Source organism: Acipenser ruthenus, chromosome 21 (genome assembly GCF_902713425.1).
Source record: "Acipenser ruthenus chromosome 21, fAciRut3.2 maternal haplotype, whole genome shotgun sequence".
Classification (NCBI taxonomy): domain Eukaryota; kingdom Metazoa; phylum Chordata; class Actinopteri; order Acipenseriformes; family Acipenseridae; genus Acipenser; species Acipenser ruthenus.
In genome coordinates this window covers 24,936,898-24,956,649 of record NC_081209.1, presented here as the reverse complement: position 1 = coordinate 24,956,649, position 19,752 = coordinate 24,936,898, and the positions used below count along the sequence as shown (strand labels likewise).

The window sequence follows — 19,752 nt, the reverse complement described above, 5'->3', positions numbered from 1 at the left end:
AAAAAAAAAAAAAAAAAAGAATGAACACAATTTATTTGACATCATGTGATCAAAGAAACTACAAAATTATATTGCAAGTCTACTGGAAGCCATAATAGTAGTACAGAAAACTACAAAGTGGTATGTAATTCAATATGTTAACGTAACATTATAAAATTAGATAATTCTATAGGGAATTTTTGGCTATAACGCTATGGAGCTGCTTTTCCAGTTGTGATTTTTGGCTGTGTGGAGGAACCTGTCTGATTTCACATTTCCATTTAACAAGGGGGGGGGATGCAGGTCGTGTGCTCATTTAATTCATCCAGTTTCAGGTATTTAAAACGCTGTGGTTAAGGCCAAGTCTAAACACAAAGGCAATATGTTCAGTTAGGTTCAGTTTGATGCACTGCCAAGGTAATGGATAAAAGTTTTGAAACTGAATACAAGCTGCTGCAGCCGAAATTGAAATTATTTCTGCAGTTCAGGCTAAGCAATGTAAATAATAATCATGAGACACAATAATCTTGCCTAGTGAAAGCCAGTGAGATGTGTCTCATGAGTCCGAGCCAGTGATGGGCCCCCTGGACTTGTAATCCACTTAAGCCCTACGCTGTTATTATTGGAGAATCATACAATACTTTCATATATTCCAGTCCCTGTCTTTAATTTTTTTGTATAGATTTTGACAATGCCCTTTTAAAATTCATCACGGTTTTAAATTATCTAAGTGCAAGTAATTCAATTTGTTCTCGGTGTGCCCTAATGTGTGCTGATTTGATCAATTGCAATTTAAAGTGGTAAAAAAAAACTAATTAAAAGCACACAGACAGTGAAAGGAATATATAAAATATATAAAAGTTTGCTTTATTATAGTGGCACGGCACGGTGTTCTTTTTGTGGACCAATGAAAAGGTTAAATGTTTTCGGTTGTTCCTGTTTTTTTGTAAACCTGGGAATATCATTATCTTGGTCTAATCCCTGGAATCCGGGAAGCGAAAGCCGCCTGCTTGCTTCAGTCTGTTCATTGATCCTGATGTTTATTGTTTCTGTTCCCAAACTGTAGAAGTTAGACATTGAGAGCTAGCCCTATCAGGCCTGCAAAAAAAATAAAAAGTTTGTTGGTGTTGTCTTGTTGCCTAAATAGATACTGTGGCCGGTGTCCCGCACTGTCTTGGATATTGCTGAGTTCACAGCTGGGTTGGAGCCAGGCCTTGAACCCCATAGCCTTCCATAAATGGTTTTGAGATTTGGATATCAATTCCATATTGGCCATTACATGGTCTAGTATAAAAATTCTTCACAAGCATTAGTTTTCTAATGTCTGATTCTAGATTTTGACTTAAGAAATCAGTCCCAGACTTTAAACAAGATGCTTTGAGGAAGCAATCTTGTGTTCTGTATCATTTTTTGTAACCTCCATTTTCACTGAAATAGTTTCATAATGAGACCTAATGATGATCTATGTACCCTGCAGTTGTCCAAGGTGACTTTCCTATGTGAGAATGGGCTGGGTTGTCTCTGGAGTAAGTTGAGATATTTGCTCAAACACACAGGGCTTGTCTTCAGAGTGTTTAAGTGAAATGTTTTCAAGAGTAATCGCCCTGACGCTGCAGTTCTGATCAAGCAGTTCATTTGCTTCCTCGGAGTTGGAACCTTATGGAAAACTGTAGCTGCTGCTTCCATTTGTAATCCAGCGGCAGTGCCAGCTGAATGCAGGTCATTAATGTAGAAAAGAGAGTACCGAGTCTAATACAGAGAGCAGAGAGCCCTGTCCTGCATCCTAACAGTGTAAAGACTTGAATTATTTATCTGCACTGCTTTAGAGCCATTGGATACTTCCCATGATGAAATAGTAAAAATCTGTGAGTTTGTCGATTTTTGAAGACACCAAGTTTACTGTATAAGTGGCTTTTCCTTTGTGTTTTGATTCTGTCTATTAAAACAAACCATAGGTTTAAACTTGTGTGTGTGTGTGGTGTTTTTTTTTTTTTGTTTGTTTTTTTAAATACTATGACATTTTCCAGGATAACTAATATTTTCAACATGGGCTTCTTCGGGGAAGTAAAAATCTTCTTGAATGTGTTCATGTTAATTTTAATACAGTATGGAACACTGAACCACTGAAACTGCAGTAACTAATGCATACCTTTTAATCTGTCAAACTCACTGCAGTAAGTGCTGGAGGCTTTACAGATGGATGGCATTTCATTTTGGCTGCTTTGATCTGAAAAGGCAGAAATGTCAGAAAGGGCTGGAGGTTAAGGTGTGCATTTTAGGTTGAATTAGCCCTACAGAATTTATATGTCCATTTCAAGAAGCAGAGGGCAAGAGGCTGTAAGCAGAGAGCAAGAGGCTGTGTTCTTTGCTTGACTAATATTTGTGTGTGTGTGTTCTGCAGTTCGGATGATATTTTAATGAGCAATTTATTTGGCACCTTTTTTGTTACTCTATCTGATGTTGAGTAGGAATTGTAATGTAGTGTACTTACAGCTTGCCTTAACATTAATACTGTACATGAAACAATTGATACAAATTGCCTGTGTATATTACAGTCCATTTTTAATATATAAACCATCAGTTGCTGAGGATCTTGTCCATAGCAAATCCATTAGTTGGAATGAATTGTGCATTGTCAGGCACTAGGGGCACTAGTATTACTATAAGTAAACCTGCTCGTGTGATACAATATTCTGTAAGAACATAATGATGGTAAGAAAACTCAGATCAACTTTTTCACAGAATTGATTATTTAGTGACCAGCTGGAAATGACATTACATTGTCTGCAGACTGAATGAACCAGTTGTGTGGTCTTTGCTGGAAGATGGAAAATGAGATTGTTTTCAAATTGCACATCATGCTGGAGACTGCACACCTTGGAAAGCATGGTCCCACAGTGAACTTGCTAAAATAAACGTAAAACTAATCGTACACTTTTTTTAGAACCACTAGAAAATCTAGAGGCAGCAGTCTTTTTGGGGGTTCCAATTTACCAGTACAGTTTCTGCTGCCAGTAAGAAACCCCAAAAAGACTACTGCCAGTAGTTTAACACCATCAGGGCTGAAGGAGGAGAAATACTTATTTTATGGACCTCCTAAGTTTGTTTTTCAGCAGATAAAACCAGAACCCAATGATCCAGTAATAAATATCCCCTTATGTTTTACAGGCAGCTCGGGAGGCATCTGTGAGAAGAGCAAGCTGTATTCTGATGGCAAGAAAAAGTCCCTGAACACTGGCATCATCACCGTTCAGAACTACGCCTCCCATGTGCCACCAAAGGTCTCCCACATAACCTTCGCTCATGAAGTCGGACACAACTTTGGCTCTCCTGTGAGTAGAGCCTCTCTGTCTGACTGTGCAAGGCTGAACTGTGCACCTCGAAGTCTGTGTCCCTTACATGACCTGTTACAAGGTTTCTACCAGCCACAGTGCTGTTTTTGTGTAAATTACAGACTGTTCTCTTCTGAGTGTGTGTTTGCTCTTTTGACGTGTTTCCATTATGTCCTGTATTGATTCCATTGATTCTTTTGGAACCCGTAGCATGATTCTGGAACAGAATGCACCCCAGGGGAGTCCAAGAGCCAGAGCCTGAAGGAAAAGGGAAATTACATCATGTATGCCAGAGCAACTTCCGGTGACAAACTCAACAACAACAAGTTTTCCATTTGCAGTGTCCGCAACATTAGCCAGGTGCTGGAAAAGAAGAGAGGAAGCTGCTTTGTTGGTAAGTTTCCAAATAAAGAACAACAGAATCGCAGTAAAGCGGGACGGAATCCACAAAGAACGGTGTGCTCCAGATTTATTTGGTGGTGCAGGGAGGGGGGTGCATGCTTTTCAATTGAATTATTTTTCTTGGATGCAGGTAAAGTAGGCCAGGAGTTCAACCCCACGCTAAACTGCTTTCAATTGGACCTCAAATTAGATGTTGTAGCTCCATTTAGTGTGTGTTTTTAATATAACCAGCAGTGCCAACAGCCCCTTTTGAACACCTTTTATAATTTCTGCACTTCTGTGAGAATGGACTAGTCTAACTCTGAATTGGAAGCCAGAGTGTCAGCTTGTCCATTTGAGAAAGATTCCCCTTTAAATCTGACACAAGGGCGAAGTAATGCACAAAATTCTGTGTCTCATTATTAAAGCAGCTGCTTGACCTCTCCACGGCCATGAAGTGGAATGGGATTTAAGTGGTGCAGGTCTTTGCTTAGCATCAGTCGGAATGTAGGTTTAGCAAAACCTAAACATCCATTGGCTCCGGGGTAACTCTTATTTTGGGCGGATAATCGTGTTTAAAGGTTACTCCATTATGGCCGATGTTGCATTTCCCCCCTCCAGAGTCTGGTCAGCCCATCTGTGGGAATGGATTGGTGGAGAACGGAGAGCAGTGCGACTGTGGGTACAGTGATCAGTGCAAGGATGAATGCTGTTATGATGCTAACCAGCCAGAGAACCTGAAGTGCAAGTTGAAAGAAGGCAAAGCGTGCAGGTAAGTTAAAACAGGTGTTCAAAACTTCTAGTTTTAAACGCTATTTGAGTTTTTTTGTTTCTTTTTTAATACTGCGGTGCTGATATAATAAAATGCTGGTTTTAGAGGTGATCAATTTGGGGATTTCTTTTATTATTGGTGCACATACAGCTGGATCAATAAACTATTTGCAGCTGTTCCTTAGCTTTACCTTCTGGCTTCAGTGATCTGCTGTCTTAACGCAGTTCCCAATCTGCATACAGCTCTATCAAAATTGAAATCTAGGCAAATACTGAGGATGGATTTCATTGCATAAATATTTAAGACTGCTCTGCATTTGTTCACATATCTCAATGAGAGAAGGGTATTGCAGAATGATTTGCAAGTAGGAATAAAATAATAAGGTTACTGGCACTGGCTGTGAAGATACGTCATAACTGAAGCTCTGTCTCTTTTGAGATGTATCACTTGTATTGGTTTTTACAGTACAATGTTTTGCAAGAACTTGTTCGGGTGTCCTCTGGGAGAAATTGCATCTGTCCGCTCAGCTGCAGCATGAACAGGAAGCCTAATCCTTTGGTCTTTGTGAAACATAGATATAGAACTGTTGGCATTTGTTGTTTCATTGCCAACAGTTATGATGCTTAACTAGATTGAAACTAAATTGCTGTTGTGCGTTTTATTTTTTCCCCAGTCCCAGTCAAGGTCCCTGCTGTACAAAGGAATGCACATACAAATCTACAGCTGCGAAGTGTAGAGAAGAGTCTGACTGTGCCTTAGAAGGATCGTGCAATGGCATGCAGGCTATGTGTCCGATATCGGCGCCCAAAATGAACTTCACAGCATGCCACAGGGGAACACAAGTCTGCATCAATGGGGTACAAGAGACGATTCTTCTGTGTTTTTTTAATTTTTTTATTCTCAGCTAAAAGGGGACATAAACAAAAAGGGGTTACCAGTTGTTTAACATACCAGTAGTTAACATAGCTTTTTTTCAAAATGTTCCCTGTGTAGTATGTTTCCATTTAGTTTAGGAAAGATGACTGATTTCCAGCATCTGTGGCGTGTAGTGCCCGGTTCCCTGCAGTTTAACTGTACATATGGTACAGAGTGTACAAGAGAGACCTGTTTCCCCCCCCCCCATAAGAACTTTTCATTTGCCAGATTCATTACCAAGTTCGACCTGGATTTAATATCAAGGTGTAAAAGGTGATTTTGTTATGTTTGTGATGCCCTTTGTCTCCTGTAGTTGATTGACTTCTCTCTCCTGCAGCAATGCGCTGGCTCAATCTGTGAGAAGTACGGTTTGGAGGAGTGCACATGTGCAAGTACGGATGGGAATGATGACAGAGAACTGTGCCACGTCTGCTGCAAGGAGAAAAGTGAGAAATATTCCCTTAAAAACCATAGATCTACCGATAGTGTTGCCTTGTTTGGTGTCTAAGAATTCCCCATGTTCAAATGGATGGACTTGGATACACAGCCTTGGATAGATACTGAAAAAGTCTGTCCCTTTCTAAATCTAGTTCTTCATTTCGGTTTCCCTTTCCTTATATAGCAGACCAAGGAGTTTGCAGTAGCACAGGATCAGAAATGTGGTCAAAGTATTTCTCCGGCACAACGATCACTCTGCAGCCTGGCTCGCCCTGCAACGACTTCAAGGGTTACTGCGATGTCTTCATGAAGTGTCGGCTGGTGGACGCCGATGGTCCCCTGGCCAGGCTAAAGAAAGCAATCTTTAATCCAGAGCTGTATGAGAACATTGCTGAGTGGATTGTGGTAAGTGTTTTTTGTATACCTCACAGTATGAAGCCGTACCATGCTGCGTCATTCCGTATGTGCTAATGTGTTTATTTTTGGTTAGGATACAACCATCGTCACACAAATTTTAGGCTTGCCATTCATATCAACAGATAAATCAGTCACGTGTTTAGGTGGGACAGTGTAGCTGGTGTTTCGTGGGTAAATGAAGCTGGAGGGGGGATTTTTATACAGGATGCCATGGTCTTTCTAAAGCAGGTGATGAGGGATCTTTAGTAGTTCAAAGGAGACTTTGGTTTTACACATTTGACACAATGCAGTATCAGTGGTTATAGAGAAGGATTATAGAAATCGTATCATCTCCAGGATCCGTTGTTTTTGGGGGGGGTGGGGTGGGGGGTGAGGGGGGTGGATATGCACACACGTCTGTCTAATTTTATTTCTACGTGATGTTTAGTTCTTGCTGCTTGTTTCCAGGCTCACTGGTGGGCAGTGCTGTTGATGGGGATTGCTCTCATCATGCTGATGGCTGGTTTCATTAAGATCTGCAGTGTCCACACCCCTAGCAGTAACCCAAAACTCCCTCCTCCAAAACCACTACCAGGTGAGAGCCCTTTAATTTTTAATTGCTATTTTTCAATTAGATTTTGAAAACTGTAACAAGGTGGTGAGGGTCATGTTAAATGAGCCAATAGGTTTTGGGAGGGGAGGATCCCAGATGCCCCCCCCCCCCCCCCCCCCCCCCAGATTTCCGTTGAACCCCCAAACCTCATGACTGACGCTCTCCGATTTTGCCTGTTCCCCCACAGGCACTCTGAAGAGGAGAAGAGCACAGAATGCCAACCCCCAGCCCCAACGCCAGCGGCAGCCACGAGAGAACTATCAGATGGGACAGATGAGACGCTAACAGGAGCTTTTTGCCTTGGTTCTTCCTAGTGCCTACAGTGGGAAAACTTCTCTCCAAAGAAAACCTGTAACAGTCATTGTCCAGAATTCAGCAACAACAACAAAACAAGAAGATCTATAATAGCAGCTCTCGGGGCCCAGCAAAACTACAGAAGTCACACCGCATTTATTTTTGAATGGCTTTAACTGTCAATGAGGAACGAGGTGAACACAATCATTAATTTCCGTTACAAGGTGGTCTTAATTTTCTTTCAAGCAATGGACAATTTTTTTTAAATAACCTAATGGCACGAAGTCTTTTTTTAAGGCTGGTATAATGTTCTGCCCTGCTTCACCCTTTTTTGTTTATTTTTTTCTTTTAAAGAAATGCCCTCCTTTTTGCAGGCAAACCATAACTGCAGGTGAAAGTTTTTTGCTGCCATTCAAGGCCAGGAAGTGAGACGACCTCAAAGTCAAAGAGACTTACTTGCCAATGTAATTATCATTCTTTTTACACAGGCCTGTATTTCTAATGCATACCCATACTCATGCGTGCAATTGTACAGAACAGAAATTGCAATACAGATTTTTTTCATTGTAATTATATATATATATATATCTTTTTTTTTTTTTCCTGCTGTTTTAATGAAGAATTTACTGTTTTAATTGACTCTCTCAGGATATAACAAAGGAAATGGTGGATTTTGGTGGGATTGAAAATTCTTAACATGTCTGCAGTGGCTGTGATTTCTTCTAGCTAATGTTAAGTTGGGCTGATTTTTAATGTGGCAAAGTACTATGTTGCCTGAACTGAGCAGCTGCTAGGATGTACATTGTGTAGATTGTGTGTGTTGGGGGAGGGGGGACTCCTCTTTGGGGAGGGGGGTGGGGAGTGGGGAGGGAAACTGTAGACGAATGATGCACATAGGTTTCTTCTGGCTTGTGTTTTATGGTTTAGTGAATTACACCTTGCAAGATTGTTTCAATATTAGATCTTCTAGTTTGCTACCATTTTCATATGGAGTCATTTTGTGTTGACCTTACAGGAATGTAGTGGTTGCAGATGTGATTATGTGGGGATGTGGGAAGAGAGTGGTGTGTTCTTTTTCCTTTTTTTTTTAATTCCATTTTTTTATTTTTGATTCGATTTTCTTTTTTGTGCTTATTTTACAAATTGCTGTGCATTTGCAATTATAAAAATGGACAACCACTAAGCAGCAGATGATCAGCTCTGCGATCGAGAACTATCAGAGGATAGGCAGAATTTATTAAAGTTTCCAGATCAGCATCTTAAATAAGTGTGTGTGCTGAATTAATTAACAGACCACTTTATTAGAAACACGTTTGGGGTAAGGATAAAGGCAGAGCTAATGTGAAACGAGGGTCTGCTATTGCTGGGCTATGTTATTGTCTCCATTTAATGGTAAAACAAATTATCTGGTGCCACGTGGTAATAAGATAACTGATTTTGAAAGCTTGACAAATGATATACTTAATGCACACTAGCTGTAAGACTTGAAAGTGCTGAACAAAATGAGAAAATCCGACATGGACGATTCAGCCTTCTAGGCTACAGTATATTGTTTCAATTAAAATCCATGCTCCAGTGTCTTTGCTTCAGGTCTAAGGTTACTGGCAATTCATTTATAATGTCTGAGAGGGATAGAACTGAGGCGGTCAACTGTAGCCGTTTGGACAAGCCTCTTGCAGTTCTAATTTATCAACTGAGTTTCCAGATTAAATACCAAACTGTGTAATAGTTTGCATTTATTATAACATCCATTGGAAGAGGGGGAGGGGGGGAGGGGGGGAGGCTGCAAGATCGAAGGGTGAGGTGTCCTGCCCTGTCCCTTTTTGAATAAATCATTGCTTGTAAATTTAAGACAAGAGGAAACTCAGTAATTGTCTGTATTTTGTTAAGCTAGTAGATTTTATAAGATTTGAAAACTGCTTCATACTAGTTACATTCTAAAAGTTTACATGGATGTAATCGTTAAGCGATCCAGGCCAAGAAGGTTGGTTCACAGACACTAGCGAGACCTTGTAAACGTGTACAGTACATGAAAATTATAGCTTTTTTTTTTTTAAAAACATGTAGAGGCGCAGATTTTGTATATGAAAACCAGACACATAGTCTTATACAAAATAACATTTCAAATGAACGTGTATTTGGGGTTAAATGAAAAACACAGCATCCTTTTTTTAAATTCTTAAGATGTATCTATTGATTGTGCAGGTTGAAATGGGTTTGTGGTCGATAATAAAACTTTCTCTTTACCCCAGCATGGGCCATTAGTGAACCTCTTTTGAGCGTGAGACATTACAGAACTTGTAATCCTTTTTTTTTTTTTTTTTTTTTTTTTTTTTGTTATTTGTATTCTTCTGTGGTAGAGTTCAGGCAGATGTGAACTGCCTCTGGGTTTTATTTTTATTTAGTCTCTATAGAATAAAGTCTTTGCTGAAAGAAACGTGCACTGAACTGTCCAGTTTGAGTTGAAATGTGGTAGGTGATGTTAGCTGAAAAATCACGAAGAAAAAAAATCTAATACTACTGTCCGGTTTTTAATGTCCGCTGTGTTTTATACGGTTTATTTTTTTTGGTTCACTTTGGAAATTTTTACTAAAGTTGCAAAAAGTATTGTGCAAAAGAATATGTAAGTACTTGAAATGCATTAATAAAATAGACTTGATCAAAATGGTTTTGTTGGGCATTTGTTCAGCAGCAGGTAATCCAAGCTTTCAATGGTTGAGTTTATGGTGCACTGTGTTGATGCAGCTTTTGTCCTCCATGGATCGCCTAGTTAACGCAACATTGCTTGAAGCGCTGAGCGAGTCATGCGAACGTGGTTTGAATCCTGCTCCTGCTAACTTCACAATCTTGCCTGGGAGCTCAAAAGAACTGCTTTGGCCTTTAGGCTCCTTGGCTAGTTCAGCACATGGAGATTCAGCGATCACAACTGGTCAAGTGACCAATGAGTCCATGCAGGGACTGGGTTCTCTCCCAGTGGAAGCAGTATAATGCTACATCTTGATTTTGTATGGGTTTGCGTTGAGTGGACAGGTTTACTTGCATTGAAGAATATAATAATGGGAGGGGCAAACTTTAGTTCAGCTATTTGTATAGGGTCAGATGGAGCCCTTCCTTCATCAGAGGGTTACCATTTAAGGGGTTCTACACCATCCTAATTGAATGAAACAAAATACACATTTCAATAAAAAAAACTTTATTGGGCATAGTATTTCTAATACTGCAATACATATAGGTATATGTCTTTTAAAAAAAACATTTCTTTAAAGGAGAACTCTGAGCTTTTATATTTTTTCTTAAAGCTCATCATTAACATTTCATTGAAGATGGAGTTCGATCCTCCTTCAATTGTTGTTGAGTAGCACACTCTGATTGTAAGGGTTTGGGTCTCCTATTTCTCTAGAACAGCAGCATCACATTTAAAAGACCAGCAGGAATGACCCCAATGACATATAAAGGCTTTGAAAATTGCTCCTGCTGCAGAACATTGCTGAATTACAGGACAAAAATTAGGATAGATTGTGTAAACATTTTACACCATTCTAGACAACATCCAAGTTAACTGGAATCAAAGAATTGCTAGATTCAGAGCAGTTCTATAATAATGCACTTGTATATGGGGTGTGTAGCAGTAGCCAGAACAGATAACGATTCTTTGGAAGGGCATGGCGGATCAAAGCCTGCAGGCGAGGAAGAAGACACCTGCATCTATGAAAAGCGAATGAACTGATGAGAGAACTTGGACTGGGCAATCCACGAGCAGCCAGCCTTGAGAATGTTCAGCCAAATCTGTTTCAGCTATTGTCAGAGAACCTCGACATATAACTATCCACAAAATACATGTATATCATAAAACAGAATGCCCCGAGAAGTATCAGTAACCTTTATTATAATAATAATAAAAGGAGTTCCATAAGTTTTAATTGTAATATTTCCCAGTCACCAAGTGTAACAGACCAGTCGGTTTCATCATGCGAGTGTGATTTTCTTCTTCCCCTTGTTGCTGTTTCTCTCGCATCTCACAAAGGTTTTCTCTTGAGCCGGCAGTATGTGCGTGCTGTCGTCGCTCTGAGAGCAGAATGAGGTTCTGCAGAGGAACAGGAGAGTCACTCAGTGTTGGGGATTGGAAATACAGGGGTGTCACGTGTTGCTGTCTGTGAACTGCTATATGTCCCAGTCTTTGATGAAATAAGTCTTTAAGGTGGCATGATTAGATTTGTATGACTCCAAGTAGAATAATTCATAAGGTGTAGATGCAAGGTGAAGTTTGTGGGTATTCTCAAGTCTTATTTACTGTCTCCATTTTATTTAAATGTACAACCTAAATGCATCCTTTTAAAAGGACTTGCCAATAAACTAGTTTTTTTTTTTTAAACATTGCTTTACCTTCAAAAGACACATGAAATCATAACACTTTTACCAGATTTGTTTGATGCCCTCATACTGTAAGATCTAACTTGCTTAGAATGCCCTCAAAGTGAAAAAAAAGGCTGTTGTATAACATGTTGTACACTAGAGGGGGCTGTACACATTCAGCATTAAGGGGCTGATGTAAGGATAGGCACAGTGCAAACAATTGCGGCACCGAAATCTGAATTGCCAAGTGGGCAGGCAGTTATTTTGCACTGCGACCTATGTAAGCTTAAGAGCAATGCAAATGATGAATGAGCGCCGCCTGTGCATTGGGCTGCTTAGCGGCTGCACTTACAGCCCGGAGGTGAGGGGAGTTAGGAGTCCAGAGAGCAGTAGGTGTGGTAGAGCACGTCAAGTACATCTCATTATAATGTTTGCACCCCCTTAGTATTCCAGATCCCCGCCCAATTCCTTGCGCCTTTCTTTATTTGGATACATGTCAAGATCATTTAAATGGATTCATGATGGCAAAGTGCTAATTTGATAACGGGTGCAGAATGCCAGGTGAAAAACATTCTTTACATACGCTGCATTTTTAGTGACCGCTAAAGTCCCACTTTAACTGTGTTGAGCACTGTTGCCTGTGATATCTCACAACTACTTAAAAAAGATTTGAACCCACCCCTTTAAAATTATTAAAAACCAGCTGCACAACGTTTCTCTATGCTTAACATACACACACTACCCTTCAACAATAGTGTATGCATAAGACTATATATAATCTTACAGTACAGACGATGATGATTAATTTACTACAGCTTCAAGACTCGGCTGTTTGGTATGTTTATTTTCTCTATGTTGCTTCTGGTACTAATCGAGCTCTCTGAAAAATCCTGCAGTTTTATTTAGGTATTATTATTATTTTAAAACCTACTTTTTCTGTGTCTCTCCAGCCTTGACCCGGATTCTCCCCACAGTGAGCTCTGGGCCCTTCCTTCCTTTTCTCCAAGGCATGATAGTCTGGACCTTGTTCCAGATGTTGGCCCAAACTGCAGAGCCTTCCCATTTAAACTTGAGAACCATCAGGTCACCGATGTCTGTGTCCAGGGTGATTAGGAAAGTGTAGGTTTTGTTGCCAGTTATTTCCTCAACTCTGCAAAACAAAATCAACAACACATGTATCTATAACTATAGGAACATCCCCAATATGTAAACATGTATATTTTTTATTTAATAGACCTGCACCATAAACACTAAAACATTCTCATATATATATATAGAAAGATAAAGAAAGCGTTTTTGGCACATCACTTTGAGAGCGAGCTATTCCAATTCAGACAGGGTGGAGAATTCATAATGATCACCAGATGTAAAGGCTAAAACAGTACATTTCTAAAAGTTTAAAGCTAGCGCATACCTTGGATATTATGTGTTTGACAAGCAAAGGGCCCAGTGCACACACACCATCTTGTTTGATAGGCAGGATAATTTGGATCCAATTAATATTACAAGATGTTTGACATAATCAGCAATTCTTATTTTCCAAACACAAGAAGAATGTCCTGTAATGATTTTCAATCTCTATCAACCACGGTACAGCCTTTTGCACTTTATTGATTTCATACATTAAACAAAGGCAAGCACTACTGCCTGTGATTCTGAGAAGGATTAATGTACTGTCAGAAAACACGAGAAGCTGCTTGCAGTTAAACCCCTCCATGCGGAGTGGCTGTATTCACCTTAATCTTAGTTTTCTTTGTGTTTTGCACAAATTAGCAAATTTTAATTGGTCCCCCGATCTCAAGTTGGGTCACCCCTCCTGCACATCATGAATCAGAACCAGCGTGATATTGACTGTGGAAACACGAATACTCACAGAGTGATTGGCAAGTTTTGAACATCTTCTTTTGTACCCATCAGAGATATAGTAAGCATGGGTTCCAGCTGTGCAATTTGGTTGATGAACTGGATCTTGAACTGGTAGTGATAGACTGCAGCATAGACAGGAAAATGAAAAGGGTTCTTAAATATGTCATTTTTAAATATACAGGATACAGCTTGTTGCAGGTCTCCCAATGTACAGTAAAATGTAAAATTAGAACATAATTACCAACTTATTAACAAGCAATCTGATAATTGTGATAAACTTGAAAACATGGTTTGGTTTTGCAGCAACCAAAAGTTATTTTACTGTTGCGCCATTGGACATGGAAGCTTTATGATTGATTTGTAGATGACTGGTGTTAAGACTTGCTGTACGATGGTTACCTTCCTACAAGTTACTGAAATGTTTTGTAGCTTCCCTTTGCGATAGCCACATGTAGAGATCTGAAGTTCAAACCATAGTGCTGTAACACACTATTACATCCCTATGGTATTGGGAGAGTGCTGGAAAACTAAGTGCTTAAAAAGCTTACAGACAAGCTTTCAGTCAGCAACATCCATTGTGATCAGCTGGTTTTAGTCTTTTCAATCACCAGTAAGTTTCAGATTTCTAGACACTTTCGCTGACAACCAGAGGCAACAAAATTAATTCCCTTAAATACAATTTTAGCGAGACTCTCCTTAAGGATATACTGATTTGAGAAGGATGTGTGAATGATTGCTGCAGGTTACCTTTGTAAGGCATGTGGGAGCGTGTCTTTAGATACAGTCTTTTGCTGGTTCCGGTTCGGACCTTCTTGATGTTGTAGCCCAGCGTGTTGCAGCGGTTCTTGCGGCAGTCCAGGCAGATGCCCTTGTCAAAGGAGTTGTTGTCATTGCACCAGTAGGCCACACTCTGCTTGTCATCGTTCAACAGAGAGTCAATAAAGAGGTGCACAGATCTCTCGTGTGCACATTTCACATTCTGTTGAAAACCTAGGAGAGGTCAAATTAAAGTGTTTCAGTAATTCATGAAATGCACTGCTGCAAAAAATGAAGGGACATATTAAGCATGATATATTAAGCGTTATAAATCCTGTATTCAAATAACACATGCAAAACCAGTATCATGTGAGGAGGCTGTGTGGTCCGGTGGTTAAAGAAAAGGACTTGTAACCAGGAGGTCCCCGGTTCAAATCGTGGCTCACTCACTGACTCACTGTGTGACCCTGAGCAAGTCCCTTAACCTCCTTGTGCCTTTCGGGTGAGACGTAGTTGTAAGTGACTCTGCAGCTGATGCATAGTTCACACACCCTAGTCTCTGTAAGTCGTCTTGGATAAAGGCGTCTGCTAAATAAACAAATAATCTGTAAATATTGGACGTTGCAGTCCATGCTGGGAAAGGGGGTCTTAATTGTCCAACCTTCATACCGGCCCTATTGTCCTGGCATTGATCATGCTTACTGGGAATGCCTGTGTACACATGCTTAATCTACACATCTCTGAATATCCCTTAACTGTTTTGATTAGTGTATTTGGATCAAATAATCGGAAGCCTAACATAATATGCAAGTGTTTGTGTGCAGTGGATGTTTTCCATACCTGACAGTCCATATTGAGACAAGTGATCATACAAATTCTTGATGTGACAGCCAGGTTGGAAGGTGCCTCCGTTCGGGTAGAAGTCATAATGGGCGACCGGCTGCTTGATCCCCACACTCAGACCCATGTGTTGCTGCGTGAAGGTGTGAATGGCATCAACAAAGTTGGCATCATCAGGAGACAGCCGGTCAGTGTAGGACATTCCTTCGAATAGTGGACCTGCAGGGTCCAGGCCTGTGTGGAGACATTGTTACATTCACACAGCGCCCTGTCTTATTGGAGCCCACCCCCCCATTCCTTTTGAGGATGGTGCTTTCTTCCCTTGCCTCCCCTCTGAGATGGAGTTGTCCTACACCTGATTGGTCAGATGACGGAAGGAGTTGTGTCCCATATCTTAGTTGTATAGGCAGCCTCCATGATGGGTAAGCACCTCGTTTATCTGAACTAAAACTAGAACACAGTAACCAGGACCGCATGCACCTTATGATGAAACTAAATGACATAATGAAGCTTGCCGAAGAAATCTGATTCATAATAATTCAATTAAATATGTGCAGTGTTTTATTAATGGTGAATAATGATTTAATGAAATGTAATGCATTGTATAAGATTGGTAAGGCAACTGAAATGAATATTTCTTAACAAACTAAATATTGTAAATGTGCCACAATTTACAATACTTTAAAAGAGGAATGTAATGTTATCCTTCTTTTACCCTGCCTGGCATTCCCCACCTGAATATGCATCAAATAACTTTGAATTGAAAGCTTCACATCAAGAAGGTTAAACAGAACGGACGCAGCTGGCCCTTCCACAGTGTTGAGTGGCAAAGCCACCTGTGCTGAGTTTCTCATTGCTTTCCGTTGTACATGTTAATGAGGATCAACGTGATTCACTGTACCTGTAATTCTTCCAATGTTCCTGGAGCCGCTGACATAACTACCAGCAAATCCTGAGACATGCGCGCCAAGACTGTACCCGATCAAATGAACATTCTCTGTAGAAAACTGGTGGGACTCCTGGAACAGGACAAAATAGCAATTGTTTCTGAACAACATCCCCTAATGAGCACATAGCAATATTAAAAAGCAGACCCCTAAACACAGTATCAGAACACAGACCACTTGTGTACAAGTTCATATATTCTTGTTGTTTCTTCCCCCGTCTCACCTCCAGCCATTCCAACAAGTCTGCGATCTCCTGGCCGACCAGCCGTGTGTTCTGTACTGCTATTGCATAGTGCTGATGAGCGAGGGAGAGCCAATCAGCGATGACCACGTTGCTGTACCTCAGCTTTGACTTCAGGGCCGCTGCCAGGTTCGTCACCCAGCTCTCCAGCATCCCATCCACCTGCACCAACAGCCTGGTTAGCCTCTATGTGTCAGTAGAATCTGGCAGTGACTGGGTCATGTGGTGTGTTCTATCATAAAGGAGCTGCAGTTCAGTCTCCATGCCCATGAAACATTTGACCTCTCTTTGCTTGGAAAGGCGTCGTGGACTCCACTCTGGACTAAAAGTTTATTTTGTAATTTAACTAGGCTGAAGCCCCATGGGGAAAGCTTTGCCATCTAATATCTCTAATTATCGCACAACTAAGAAACAGAAGTCAAACATGTTGTGTTCCTGTTTAGGGTGCAAGCTTACTGTATCTCGTCATAGTTTACTTTGGGTACAATCCTTTTTTTCTTTTTACAGACAAACATTTTGCGACGCAGGTACAAAACCTGAGAAATAAGAAGTTCTTACCGACCATCCGTGAACAATGATGATCAGGGGGGCAGTGCTGTTGAAGCTGCACCGGTCCAGGGTCCCTGAGTCGAAGGGCAGGATCATACAGGTATCATCCATGGCATCACCGCTGGTGTACAAGCGGAAGTTGGATTTTGGGACATAATGAACTTTTTGTTTCAGAATTGGTTGAGATTTGTCTTTTGTGTCTGTAACATAAAAAAAGAAAAAAGCCAAAGGCAATTACTTATCCCTCGCTCGAGATAAAACTATTACAAATGTATTAGCGTACTTTTTAAATATTTTTACCCTCTAATAAGCTATGTGCTGTACCACCATATTAAAAAATGTTGAAAGTAGCATAGTACCAGCATATATATACCCAAAGCAAGGGCATTGAATGTGCTTGTGTTAACAGTCGTTTTGATGAAGAGGAGCAGCAATGTCAGTGGTGTGGAAGTCCTCCAGTTTGTGGTTTGTAGGAGGGATTTCAGGGAATGTATTGTATTCTATTGAATATTGGTTATTGCTCCTAGGAAATAAAAACAACCTTCCAAATGCACTCATTTGCCTTTAGATAGGGTGTGTTCCATTATACAATGACCTTGGCTTGCTCAAATGAATGTAAACAGAGGATTGTTGCGTCCCAGAGATTTCAGCAGGGCAATGAAATGGTCAACACTTTGATCTTCATTAGTTATGCATGAAGTAATAGTGCATGAACAACTGATGAGTTCAAGGGGCTATTCTGATCACAGAAATGAAATCCGATCATTAAATAGGTAAGATTGGTACTGGTTAATGGCGCACCCTTTGAGAAATAAGGAATTCCTTTGCGATTCTCATGTTATGGTTGTTCTCTGTGCTTCCCACTGAACCAACACAAAGGACGCATTTATTTTTAAGGTTCATTTCATTTTATTTGTAAAACGTTACACAGTTTACTGCTCATACATCACTCACCGTTAGTTAATGTGTAACGTGAAGCATGTTTAAAAGTGCTAACTCACACATGCAGATTGTTATAGTCGTGGTGGAGGCGGTTTGATTCCTATTAATCAAGGTAACAGATCACATAATAATAAATAACTTATTTTTCCGCTTCTGTGAGAACACAATAATATTCCTTCTTCTAGAAAACATAAAATCCAAACATGCTTTACATGTTTGCATTTTATGATAGCTCACCCCATGAATACTGAGTTGCTGGTTATACTCTCTTCTGTTATAGATACAAATGTTGTAGCCATGATGGGAAGGAAAAAGACAATAGAGTTGAAAGAAGTTTATATAGAATGACACAAAACTTGAAAAAACTACATCCCTGTAGATCTTATATAGAAAACCACATGAACAGTACTTCAGAATGTTTACCCTAGACTACAAATGCATCAGAAATATGATGCATAAAGCTATTGCACAAGGGAAATCAAAAAGACCAATGTAATGTAATGCAATGCCCTAACTTTTGGCAGGAAATAAAGTTTGCCCTGCAATGATTCTGCTTTGGTGATCTTTCATTGATCTCTTGCAAAACTTTAAATTCCTGCCAGGTTTTCTGGTCATGCAGCCTTGTAGTGGGACATGGCTTTGTAACTCTAGAAAAGAACAATTGCATAATAGTCTTGGCTCAGACACCTGAGAACCACTAATTTATGGGAGAACATCATAGAACATCCCTGATAGCTCTGAACCTAATATGTGGAAACTCCTCTGGTCAAAACTGTTGGGATGGGTAGCTCGTACACATGCAGTAGGTGAAAGGGCACTGTTCCTTTTGCAAGTTGCCCAACAGGTCATGTGAAATGACAATACAATATACCCTATGTTATACTGCCCTCCTACTGTAACTGCTATTGGACTCTTATACTCTTGTCCCAACAGTAAAAGAAAGTCCTTTGATCAATACTAGTGGTGTGTTTTTGGGTTAGGATGAAACATTAGTACAGTATCTTCTTTGTGATGACTGCAATAAACTCTGTGGACTTACAGTACAAGACGTCAAACTAGACGAGAATAGATTCCAAACAGTTTAATATCTGTACTTTTTTTGTTGGTGAGCAGTGAAAAGACTTAATATGTACACAGCCTTCAACGGTCCACAGAGACTTGTCTTCATGATATAAGCTTAATAATTAAGCCCAAAGGTCTGTTTTTACCAATACAGTCAGTGCTATTTATTTACCCAAAGCAGACTGTACAGATGAATGTGTGCAACAAGAACACATTTTAATAAACCAGCCTGACTAACAATAAAAGCATTGTAAGAAAACTCTAAAAAGTTTAGTTTGGTAGTTGCAATAAAAGATATTGAAATGTATAGGTAGGATATTAAAAACAAACTCTGTTTTTACGTCCCTTGACGTGACCACCTTTTCTTTTCAGTCGTAGAGTTTTATGATTGGATTAGGAAGCTCTTAGATATGGTGCATCCATGTAAAAGACTGTATTTGCTGCCACAGTTTATAAATGCCTATTTCTCTACGACGTCTGCAGCATGTCAATTGCCATTTTAGTTACGGGGTTACGGAAATAACTTAGCAGAGACCGTCATTTGTAAACATGTTTTATTTTAAAATATTTTGGCCACTTACCAGTTTTGTTCACCAAAAGCCTCTTTGCGTCACTTATGTGATAAATGAACAAGATGAAGACAAGCCCCCTGACAATGCCCATAGTGTGAGATCCTAGCAGACAACTGAAGCCGTGAAATATTACCAACCAGCCAGCCAACCAACCAACCAAAGAACTGTAAAAACACAAACAAAAATTAATCAATTATTAATCGGGACAGGGTTTTTTATTATAATGTCAAAATGTTATAATATTTGGCAAAAGTAGATTTTCTTGCAATATATACAGTACCTTGCCAGCAGCAGCAGCAGCAGCAACCAGTCATGTAGCACAGATCTGGGGTGAGGTGCACTCTGATCACTGTATTTGCAGCCTGGCTGAAGGTCAGAGAGGGCTGGCTGGGCATGTGCCATTGACTTCAACCTGATTGGGCAAACACCCCGTCCGATCACATTGCGAAAGCATTGCAAAAATCAGGGCAAACAATAAAATAAAATGAAATAAAAATACTAATT

The 19,752-nt window shown here is 40.0% G+C and overlaps 2 protein-coding genes across 3 annotated transcripts in view; one reads left to right on the top strand and one right to left on the bottom strand.

Annotated features, from left to right (window-relative positions):
- adam10a (ADAM metallopeptidase domain 10a) overlaps positions 1-7,701 on the top strand; it is a 59,337-nt gene extending 51,636 nt beyond the window's left edge. The window contains exons 9-16 of the mRNA XM_034049841.3: positions 3,148-3,311; positions 3,522-3,705; positions 4,314-4,464; positions 5,138-5,321; positions 5,717-5,825; positions 6,002-6,222; positions 6,682-6,808; positions 7,014-7,701. Of these exons, the coding sequence (XP_033905732.3) occupies positions 3,148-3,311; positions 3,522-3,705; positions 4,314-4,464; positions 5,138-5,321; positions 5,717-5,825; positions 6,002-6,222; positions 6,682-6,808; positions 7,014-7,111 (1,238 nt within the window). The 3' untranslated portion in view covers positions 7,112-7,701. The remainder of the gene's footprint in view (positions 1-3,147; positions 3,312-3,521; positions 3,706-4,313; positions 4,465-5,137; positions 5,322-5,716; positions 5,826-6,001; positions 6,223-6,681; positions 6,809-7,013) is intronic.
- A 2,595-nt stretch (positions 7,702-10,296) lies between these two features.
- On the bottom strand, positions 10,297-19,665 carry LOC117427721 (hepatic triacylglycerol lipase-like). 2 transcript variants are annotated; one of them, XM_058995208.1, is made up of 10 exons: positions 19,529-19,665; positions 19,258-19,412; positions 16,682-16,872; positions 16,106-16,285; positions 15,837-15,954; positions 14,936-15,169; positions 14,087-14,329; positions 13,347-13,461; positions 12,405-12,623; positions 10,297-11,204 (listed from the first exon to the last, which is right to left on the bottom strand). In XM_058995208.1, the coding sequence occupies exons 1-10, from the start codon at positions 19,648-19,650 to the stop codon at positions 11,087-11,089; spliced, it is 1,695 nt and encodes a 564-aa protein (XP_058851191.1). In that variant the 5' UTR covers positions 19,651-19,665; the 3' UTR covers positions 10,297-11,086. The 2 variants fall into 2 exon arrangements, with proteins under 2 accessions (XP_058851191.1, XP_058851192.1); XM_058995209.1 differs by lacking the exon at positions 16,106-16,285.
- Positions 19,666-19,752: the final 87 nt, after the last annotated feature.